Raw genomic sequence first — 10,977 nt, forward strand, 5'->3', positions numbered from 1 at the left:
TATATGAAATACTCTTAAATAATATAACCTTTTAAGTGCACATTTTCCTCTAATGTACATCTGGATTTCAGGCCTGTACCCCAATGCAAAATGGTGTTCCTGTATGTAAAACGTTATGATAATCCATGATATTATGAGCTTTTAATTGAGGAGACATAATACTTTAAGTAAAATTACACAAGAATTATAGTACAAGTAACCAGGATTGGCATGAATATATGGAAATAAAGCAACTCACAATGATAACCCAGTTGCTGCCATTTCACAAGATGCATTTTCTCCCCAGGTAATTTCCACTTTCCTGTATATAGTGCTGACCCATCACTATGTCGCTGGAGCTGCTGTTGCATTGTTTGTTGAGGTAAACAGCATTTTCCTTCATACCCGACTGCTTCTAAAACTGGCGAATGCACAGACCTCTCAGCTGTACCACTACAACAAGTACATCAATGTCTTCACCTATATTGTTTTTCGGCTGTCTGCTCAGTTTTACCTCACTTGGTTCATGATGAAGAATTTACGCGTCCTCCCGGATGCAGGCTACATCAATCTGTCCTTGAATATAATGAATGTCATGATCTTGGTTTACTTCTACCGTCTGATCCGTACAGATTTCTTCAGGAAGCCAAAGCACTACTTACAGAATGGGAATAATAACACAAAGTTTGTGGATGATTAAAAGACTCTTGCATTTAAGACTGATGGTTTAGGCTGGAATAAATACTTAGAGCAGAATAACTTACATTTTAACACTGCTGTCTGTCTAAGATTGCATTTCTAATGTAATATATCTAATGGGGTGAGTCTTATGGCTGCTACGGAAGGAAAATAACACAGCCAGTACAATATGTATTATTCTTTATTAGCCAAAATGGCTACATTGGGTAGGACAAGAATTGTAAACAAACAAAATGTTAGAGGGATAAAAACTGTACATGTTTTCTCATAATGTATAAAAACACAGGAAATAAAAGATGCAAGTGTAATAATACAATTAAGGAGGACTGACACAGCTACCCCTTAAATTTGGCAAATTTATCCTGTGAATGGATGAGCAATATAAACAAGGAACATGTTTGATGCCTGGTTTGTGTTGAGTCAGTTGATCTCTGCTGAGACAGTGTTGGGGGGAACTACATGGTTTCAGTAATCTTGGGTTAGACAGGTAAAAAAGAACTGAGATTCCTGCCTCTAATATACAGTCGAGTAATCCCTGCTGAAAGTTCAGGTCTATGGCTGTCAGGCGAAGGGCAGGGTCAGGATTGGCTGTGGTGTCCCCTGTGGTGAATAATCTGCCAACACTGTGGACTCTGCAGTTGTGGAGTCCTGACATGCATGCATTTGGTGGGGTAGGAGCCTGCCATAAGGATGTACCTCTGATGCTTAACAATTTTCCAGAGTCAGACTTTGGTAGGCCTCAGTCAGGGAGTCTGCCTGGAGCAGATGTGGAAAATGGGTGCAGCAGGTCATGGAAGCCCACCACAGTTTAGTGTCATCAGCATCCTCCGTGCTGTCTTAAGATGTTTAAAAATTTGTAAACTTTTTTTTGAAAAGTACCTTCGCCTATGTAACCATTGAGCAGCTATTGGCCTTCCAGTCCCTTACCAATGAAATAGTGCCTCTGCATTCCATAGCAATGTTGGAGGCAGGAACAAACAGGCTCTTTATTCCAGGGTTGCTGACGTTACAAACGATGGGAAATCCATTATATGGTGTATTCATATCTATTTTAGGGTAATAATAATTGTCCTGCCCGTATTATAGGCCTATTGGTTCCTCTGAAAATGCCAGAATGGCAGGGGTGAGTTGGCGGATCATTTCCTTAAGTGGTTTCCGCCTCAGTCTACTGGAGATAGGCAAGATTCCTAATGTAATTCCCACAGAAAATATCACGATCTAAATTCATGCATAAATTTCAGGCTACTCAGGTGAGGTACCATAGCACCTTTGACATGTTCACATTATATAATTCCAAAACATTTAATCTTTAATTATGTGCAGATGACTTCATAGCATTAATATTGCATTAAGCACTTACAGTGTTTAACTGCATTCATAAAATTAAAACTTACCTTAAAATTGATGCAAAACTAATTTACTGCATTTTATTTAAGATATCAAAAGATATTGCAGTGGAGAACAGTAGGATACTTAAAATTGCTTTGCTCTAGCCGTAGTCCCAAAGGACCATAGGCATCTCTCCCCATTAGGGAAAGACAGTTGGTGATGTATAGCTTGAGGGTAACCACTCCGCAAGCGTGGTGCAAGGTGAGGAGGCAGGCCTCCATGAACTACCACATCCTGTACGGGGATTGAACCACGCTGTTGGCGGCTTGATACTTAAAATATATGTATATTAATTGTACAACTCATGTCAAAAGATTACAAGCCATTGTCTACACAAAATGGAAATAGCAGTTATGCGTAACCTTGATGTCTTTGAAGGCACTTTCTTTTGTCTTGCAAGGAGATTGAGAAAGTAGTGTACTAGTTATAATGTGTTAGCATTACCTGTTAACATACCAGCACCACAAATTCATTAAAGTGCAATATCATAGCAGAAATGCAATTCTACTGAACTGTTTCAATATATCTATGTTTTGGAAGAAGTAAACAAGTAGAAAGAATTTATATTTTGCATTTTTCAAGTTGCCCAAGTATATTTATTCTAAGTTTCAATGGGACTGCATTTCACCTGCCTTCTTTAGCTGCTCCAAAACTTGCTAAATAGGAAATTCTAACTTGCAAGCTAAACATTCCTAAAGACATGTGGCTGCAAATTAATGTCAGATGGGTAAAGCAAAGACAAATGTAAGGAGAGGAATTGGCATTGATTCTCTCGTGTGATTTGTAGCATTATTGGAATAGCTCCGACAAGTGGTAACCTGGGAGCTTTGTCTTGGTCGAACAGCTCTGGCTGTTCTTTTAATGCATTTCAGAACTCTTGTGGATTATTCCCAGTCGCATTTCTTTCTCTAACTTTTATTAATATTAAATGCAAAGTTTTCTATCATCTGTCACTGTAGCACACTCTCCCAAATGTCAAAGTGTAAACTCTTGCCTAATTATGGAACTGCATCATTATTTTTATACGCCATATCCTCTCTAATTTTGTAGAATTAAATGAAACATTGCAGATTGCTCTATAATGTTATTTTCCTAATAATACTTTCTAGAAATGTCCAACTGCAGCACTGCATTCCTCTCAGATGAAAAATGAGAGTTGAGTCTCCATAGTTTTCTATAGCTTTGGCATCAACTTCCCATGGTTATAAATGGACAGATTCAGTTCTCTTTTATGGTGGTATACCACACAAATTGACTTTTTATAAAGGACTAATGCAACTTATTGCATGTGTCACAGATTAGTTTGACAAGCTGAGTAGTCCGACATCTGAAAGCAACCTAGCTATTATAACAGTGTGCATTGTTGTTTGTGATTTCTTCAATAATAGGCAAATTCTGCAAAGCCTCCTGCTACTAACACAGCATTCACTGCACTAAGCTTATTCTGTTCCAAAAAATATTAAAAAGCTGGCCTGGAATATTATAAAACCAAGCATGAATTAGGTGAGTTACTCTATGGGTGACAGTTACTATCAACAGGATATTGAACATCTAATGAGAATCTGCTGTGTTACAATTAAATCTAGTTTGCTGACGAGGAGTAAATTTAACTATATCTCTCTTTTAATCCAACCGGGATGACAGGCAGATGTTGGGATATTATGAATCTGCCCGAACTGGTGGAATCTATGTTCTTTTCATTAAAGTCATTGGTGCTGCTAATAGCATTTGTTGCCTAGTATAAAAAGAGACAATAAAATGTAGAGTTTTCTATGTTTTTCAGAATCTTTGACAAATAAAATTACATTCTGTGAACTTCAATGCATTATGTTTTCAAAAGAGACCATCTTAAAAATGAACAATGTCCACTGGGACTGCAAATATGCTAATACTGCAGGCATAAGTAATATATGTGCTCACAGTTTAGTGTTTTGTCTGAAATCTACAGTTTGAAGAATTTGCATTTGCACCAGAAATACTTGTATTAAAAAATTGTTCACCATCTCACGTTTTAGAATCCTGGTCCAAAGTTTTATATTTATCTCAGAAATTCTTCATTAAAATGTGGTTTAGTGGAGTCCCATTGCATTATTTCGGGTTACTCCTGGACAGCAAGAGGATTTTTCCAATTCAGCTTACTTCTACATGGACGGGGTGAGTCTTTCTCCAGTCAAACGCACTTTCCAGTGCAGCAGACAAGGGGTGATATTGAGAGTATCCACAGAGATTTCTGCAGATGCTCCCAAGTAAGGAGCACTGTGTGTCTGTGTAAGGCTCCACTCCGATCCTGAAGGGAGCTATAGATGAAACAGAAATAAAAACAACAAATGCTGGAAATACTCAGGTCTGGCAACATTTGTGCAGAGAGAAGCAGAGTTAACGTTTCAGGTCACTGACCATCAGAACTGAAGAAGGGTCACTGACCTGAAATGTTAACTCTGCTTCTCTCTGCACAAATGTTGCCAGACCTGCTGAGTATTTCCAGCACTTCTTGTTTTTATTTCAGATTTCCAGCATCTGCAGTATTTTGCTTGTATATTAATATAGATGAAACAGCTCTGGGTACCGTTTTGTTTTGCACCTGATTGTAAAATGGGCCACATGTATAAAACCTGAATTTAATTAAAAACCATGACTAAGAACCACAGATATTTTTAAAGCCCCCAAACCTTTTACATCTGAACTTACTGCAACACATACACCACCTAGTGAAATTATTCAGTACAGCACAGATATAGAGTGGTGTCTACGTTTTAGTAGGGGGTCAGTTAGCTAGACAGCTAGAGTGCATTGCAGAAAGATGCCAATTGTGTGGGTTCAATCCCTGAACCTGCTGTGGTAGTTCATAGAGGCCTGAGTCCTCGCCTTGCCCCAAGCTATACACTACCACTGTCTTTCTCTAATAGAGAGAGATGCCTATGATCTTTTGGGACTCTTCTTTCTTCTTTGGCCTCCTTGTCTCGAGAGACAATGGGTAAGCGCCTGGAGGTGGGCAGTGGTTTGTGCAGCAGCGCCTGGAGTGGCTATAAAGGCCAATTCTAGAGTGACAGACTCTTCCACAGGTGCTGCAGATAAAATTGGTTGTCAGGGCTGTTACACAGTTGGCTCTCTCCTTGCGCTTCTGTCTTTTTTCCTGCCAACTGCTAAGTCTCTTTGACTCGCCACGCTTTAGCCCCGCCTTTTTGGTTGCCCGCCAGCTCTGGCAATCACTGGCAACTGACTCCCACGACATGTGATCAGTGTCACAGGACTTCATGTCGCGTTTGCAGACGTCTTTAAAGCGGAGCCATGGACGGCCGGTGGGTCTGGTACCAGTGACGAGCTCGCTGTACAATGTGTCCTTGGGGATCCTGCCATCTTCCATGCAGCTCACATGGCCAAGCCATCTCAGGTGCCGCTGGCTTAGTAGGGTGTATATGCTGGGGATGTTGGCCGCCTCGAGGACGTCTGTGTTGGAGATACGGTCCTGCCACCTGATGCCAAGGATTCTCCGGACGCAGCGAAGATGGAATGAATTGAGACGTCGCTCTTGGCTGACATACGTTGTCCAGGCCTCGCTGCCGTAGAGCAAGGTACTGAGGACACAGGCTTGATACACTTGGACTTTTATGTTCTGTGTCAGTGCGCCATTTTCCCACACTCTCTTGGCCAGTCTGGACATAGCAGAGGAAGCCTTTCCTATGCGCTTGTTTAATTCTGCATCGAGAGACAGGTTACTGGTGATAGTTGAGCCTAGGTAGGTGAACACTTGAACCACTTCCAGAGTGTGATCGCCGATATTGATAGATGGGGCATTTCTGACGTCCTGTCCCATGATGTTCGTTTTCTTGAGGCTGATGGTTAGGCCAAATTCATTGCAGGCAGCCTCAAACCTGTCGATGAGTTTCTGCAGACACTCTTCAGTGTGAGATGTTAATGCAGCATCGTCAGCAAAGAGGAGTTCCCTGATGAGGACTTTCCATACTTTGGTCTTCGCTCTTAGACGGGCAAGGTTGAACAACCTGCCACCTGATCTTGAGTGGAGGAAAATAGCTTCTTCTGAAGACTTGAATGCATGTGAGAGCAACAGGGAGAAGAAGATCCCAAACAGTGTAGGTGGGAGAACACAGCCCTGTTTCACACCACTCAGGATTGGAAAGGGGTCTGATGAGACGCCGCTATGCTGAATTGTGTCTTTCATATTGTCATGGAATGAGATGATGATACTTAGTACCTTTGGTGAACATCCAATCTTTTCTAGTAGTCTGAAGAGACCACTTCTGCTGACGAGGTCAAAGGCTTTGGTGAGATCAATGAAAGCAACGTAGAGGGGCATCTGTTGTTCACGGCATTTCTCCTGTAGCTGGCGAAGGGAGAACAACATGTCAATGGTGGATCTCTCTGCTCGAAAGCCACACTGTGCCTCAGGATAGACACACTCAGCCAGCTTCTGGAGCCTGTTTAAAGCGACACGAGCGAAGACCTTCCCCACTATGCTGAGCAGGGAGATTCCACGGTAGTTGTTGCAGTCACCGTGGTCACCCTTGTTCTTATAGAGGGTGATGATATTGGCATCGCGCATGTCCTGTGGTACTGCTCCCTCATCCTAGCACAGGCAAAGCAGTTCGTGCAGAGCTGAAAGTATAGCAGGCTTGGCACTCTTGATGATTTCAGGGGTAATGCCGTACTTCCCAGGGGCTTTTCCGCTGGCTAGAGAATCAATGGCATCACTGAGTTCCGATTTTGTTGGCTGTTCGTCCAGCTCATCCATGACTGGCAGAGACAGGGTTGCATTGAGGGCGGTCTCAGTGACAACATTTTCCCTGGAGCACAGTTCTAGGTAGTGTTCCACCCAGCGGTCCATTTGTTTGCGTTGGTCAGTGATTGTGTTCCCTGATTTAGATTTGAGGGGGGCAATCTTCTTGACGGTTAGCCCAAAAGCTCTCTTAATGCCATCATACATCCCTCTGATATTCCCTGTGTCAGAGGCCAGCTGGATATGACTGCATAGGTGTTGCCAGTAGTCATTTGCGCAGCGCCTGGCTGTTCTTTGTGCAGCGCTTCTGGCAGCTTTAAGTGCTATGGATGTTAACTCGCTGGGGGCTTTCTTGTAGTTCAGCAGTGCAATGCGCTTAGCGGCTATGAGAGGTTCCAGCTCTTCAATGTGAGATTGAAACCAGTCTGCATTCCGCTTCACACAATTCCCATAGGTGGTCATTGCTGAGTCATAGATGGCGTCTCTGATGTGGGCCCACTTGGTCCCTGCATCCCCTGTGGGAGTGTTTTGGAGGGCTTTTTCAAGTGAATTTAGAAACTTGCGTAACAGCTGTGGATGAGAAATTCTGCTAGTGTTGATGCGCAGGCGGCCCTTATGCTTGGAGTGATGCAGCTTCTTTGGTTTGAGTCTAACCTTACTGCACACCAGGGAGTGGTCGGTGTCGCAGTCCGCACTGTGGAAGCTGCATGTGACTTGAACACTGTTTAAAGAGGCTCGCCTTGTAACGATGAGGTCCAGCTGGTGCCAACGACGTGATCTTGGGTGCCTCCAAGAAACCTGGTGACAGGGTTTAGTGTGAAAGAATGAGTTGGTGATGCAGAGGTTATGATAGGTACACAGCTCAAGCAGTCTCTGTCCATTCTCATTCATCCTTCCAATGCCAAAGCGCCCAAGGCAGGAAGGCCATGAGTCATGGTCAGCCCCAACCCTGGCATTAAAGTCCCCCAGCAGGAATAGATGTTCGGTGTTGGGGATGTTACTAATGATATTATGGAGTTCCTCATAGAACTGGTCTTTAGCTTCAGGTGGGGAGCAGAGTGTTGGAGCATAGATGCTGAGTAGGTGTACTAGACCAGAGGCAGTGAACAGTCGGATGGACAGTAAATGTGTTCCGAGCCATTTGAGGGTGGCTCTATCATGCTGAGCAAAGAATTTCTGATGGCGAAGCCCACTCCATGCAGTCTTGGTTCTTCAGGATCCCTACCCTGCCAGAAGAAGGTGTAGTCTTGCTCTCTTAGAGATCCGCTCGCAGGGAGGCGTGTCTCCTGAAGTGCTGCAATGTCCACGTTGAGTCTACTGAGCTTGTTGTTGATGATGGCGGTCTTCCGAGAATCGTTGATTTGTGTAAAGTCATCCGACAGGCCAGGACACATTGTTCTGACGTTCCAGCTTGCAAAACGAAGGGCTGGTACCTTTCCTTTTTGGGTCGTGCTGTTTGGTGCGGTGTTACAGTCCACTAGTCGGGCAATGACCCTCAGCTCCAAGCTCCCATTGAAACAGGTGGACTGTGGCGGGACAGAACCGTACTGACCGGGGGCTGCCCAGTTTGAGGCGGGCAGTAGCTGTCCAGTGAGATGCGATGACCTCTCCCACCGACAAAGGCAACCCGTGACGCCAATTCAGCTGGACCTATAACCTGTAACTGCTGCCTTCCATGTTGATTTGGTCGCTGTAAGGCGACTATGGAGTGACCTCTCCATGGCGCATGCCTGGGCGAATGTATGGAGGTTGTGAGTTGCCCAAGCGTCAGAACCCCCCTCCCGGCCTTCCTGGTGGGGTCCAATGGAGTGCAGAGCACGATGTTTGGCACCAGTATGGCTGCAGGAACTGCCGGAAACATGCCAAAGGTGACACATGACCGCCTTCGGGGTTCCGCTCCGGATTTTCTGTTAGGGTTTACTCCCTTAGCCTTGATCTCTCCCGAGACGCCCACAAGGCAGTGGGGTTGTTGGGGCCCCTACACAGGGGTAGGCGGATGCCGGTGGGAGGAGGTGGAGGGAAGGGGGGAAGAGGGTGTGGGCGGGGGGGGGGGTTGCGAGGAGGAGGAGTGCGGTGGGAAGGGGTGGAGGGAAGGGCGTGCGGGGGGAGCTGAGAGGGGGGCTGCAGGGGGTAGGGGAGAGGGGTGCAGGGGGAGGGGGTGCGAGGGGAAGATGGTGCAAGGGGGGACCTGGGAAGGGGGTGCGAGAGGGTGAGCTGGGAGCAGAGGGGCGAGGGGGTGCAGGTAATAAAACATTGCATCAGCTCCCACCATTGTCCCTTTTACAATGGTGTACTACTACTGGGATCGGGATCAGGATCCGGGAGCCGAGCCGGAGTTGTGTGGAAGCAGGCACATCTACAGTATTCAGTGATTTCTGGAAGATGTGTTCCAGAATTCCTGCAATTTCCCCCTTTATTTTCTTATGGATACTTGGATGAATCTTAGCCAGCTCCTCAGATTTAGTCACCTCGCTTATGCACAGCTGTTCAGGTAGTAATGCTGGTAGTAATATGAAGAGCAGCGCGGAGTCGCCGAGTGAGCGGGAGCCGCTGCCGGGACCATGTGGCCGCTCTTCCTCCTGATCGTCGCCGTAGACGGGCTCCCCGAACATAGCCAAGTGGCCTTCCAAGCTTGGCCACAACTGGCAGGGTCTTTGTCAGCAGTCCTCTCCCGGATTGCCAGCCGTTCACCCTCTCTCTGCGGTGAATTCCTTTCCCAACCTTACGCGACCACCGTCCTGGACGCCGCCATCAAGAAGGTAGAAATGAAAAAAAAAAGAAAAACAGCTACAACAACAATATTTTAGTCTTTTTATTAGGATGTCAAAAATGCATACTGACCTGATAAATGACAATAGATTCACTTTATAATGCTCAGCCTTGCACCTCAATCTTTGATATAAATTCCATGTTTTGTCTTTCCCAAAGTCAAATAAATCAATTTACTACATTTCCATTAGTAGAAAAAAGATGAGTTAATGATGCCAACATTATAAAGAAATAAATTGTAGTCATTCCTGTTTACTCTATAATCCCTCTTATAAATTCCTATCAAAAGTCTTTATTTCCACAGATTACATTTGCATACAGTTATAGACAGTAATATAAAAATAGCAATATGTTGCAATATCTAACCCACTACAGCAAGTTTAAAGTAATAAAAATGCCCAGAAACCTGAATTTTTATGCATAGCTAATGACTTGAAAAATTATTTTAATATTTTTATTCTAAGTGAACAGCTGCCAAATTATTATGAGCTGAGGGGGAGTTCCTAATCTCACAAAACTATTTCAAGATTAGAAATTCTATCATGCAACTTACATCAGAGATTCAATCCCTCAGCTCCCCTCTATCCCACTACCCAACCAGCAGAGCAGCAGTATCAAGTGAGGATGAGGGTAGAATCAGATGTTATGACTATGCGAGAAGGGGTCTAGGGGTTCCCTCTCAGCTTTCACCTGGTTTAAGCGTAACAGGGTTTAATTTTAAAACACTTTTTAGCTCCCCCCTCAGTGAATCCTTGTTCACTTGTAAGGCAAAGAAATCAGACAAGTTTCTTAGATTTAAATAAGAAAGGTGGAAGTTTATTAATCTTAAACTATAATCCGGTTAATGACCACGAATATGCGACATGACCACGCTAGCATGCATATGCGATGAACGTACATGCAGATAGAGACAGAAAGGTAGACAAGAGTAAAGGGGAAACATTTGAGGCAATATCTATTAGTTATTTACTGTCTCTTGAGTTCAATGTGGAGTCTTTGGTTGCCGGTAAGTCCTGCATTCGTTGGGGCCCAGTGCAAGCTTCAAATTGTTTCGATGTTGGAATCTTTTCTCTCGAGGTTTACGTGTCTTCCATGTGTCCGGTGGCTTGGGAGAAAGCGAGAGAGAGACAGCCAGGAAACAGCTTCCTTGTTCCAGCTTCAGTTGCAAACTGCCTTCTGTCCCTTTCTGTGTGGCACAATTCAAAAAACCAAGTTGGCCAGCAGGTTAGTCAGGTGACTTACTGGCTTAACCATTCCTGTGTTTGTGGATTGTATCATCTTCGCAGTCCCTGGAATGTGCTGCCTTACACCTTCAATGTCTGGTGTTGAAAATACCATTTGGGTTAATTCGCCCAGAGAGTAGTCCTTTGTCTCCACAAGCACCGTCACTTAATATGCAAATGTCC

General features: G+C 44.3%; 1 protein-coding gene across 1 annotated transcript in view; it reads left to right on the forward strand.

Moving 5' to 3' along the window:
- tlcd1 (TLC domain containing 1) overlaps positions 1-3,882 on the forward strand; it is a 51,016-nt gene extending 47,134 nt beyond the window's left edge. The window contains exon 4 of the mRNA XM_068010477.1: positions 287-3,882. Within this exon, the coding sequence (XP_067866578.1) occupies positions 287-679 (393 nt within the window). The 3' untranslated portion in view covers positions 680-3,882. The remainder of the gene's footprint in view (positions 1-286) is intronic.
- Positions 3,883-10,977: the final 7,095 nt, after the last annotated feature.

This window comes from Heterodontus francisci, chromosome 30 (assembly GCF_036365525.1).
Source record: "Heterodontus francisci isolate sHetFra1 chromosome 30, sHetFra1.hap1, whole genome shotgun sequence".
NCBI lineage: Eukaryota > Metazoa > Chordata > Chondrichthyes > Heterodontiformes > Heterodontidae > Heterodontus > Heterodontus francisci.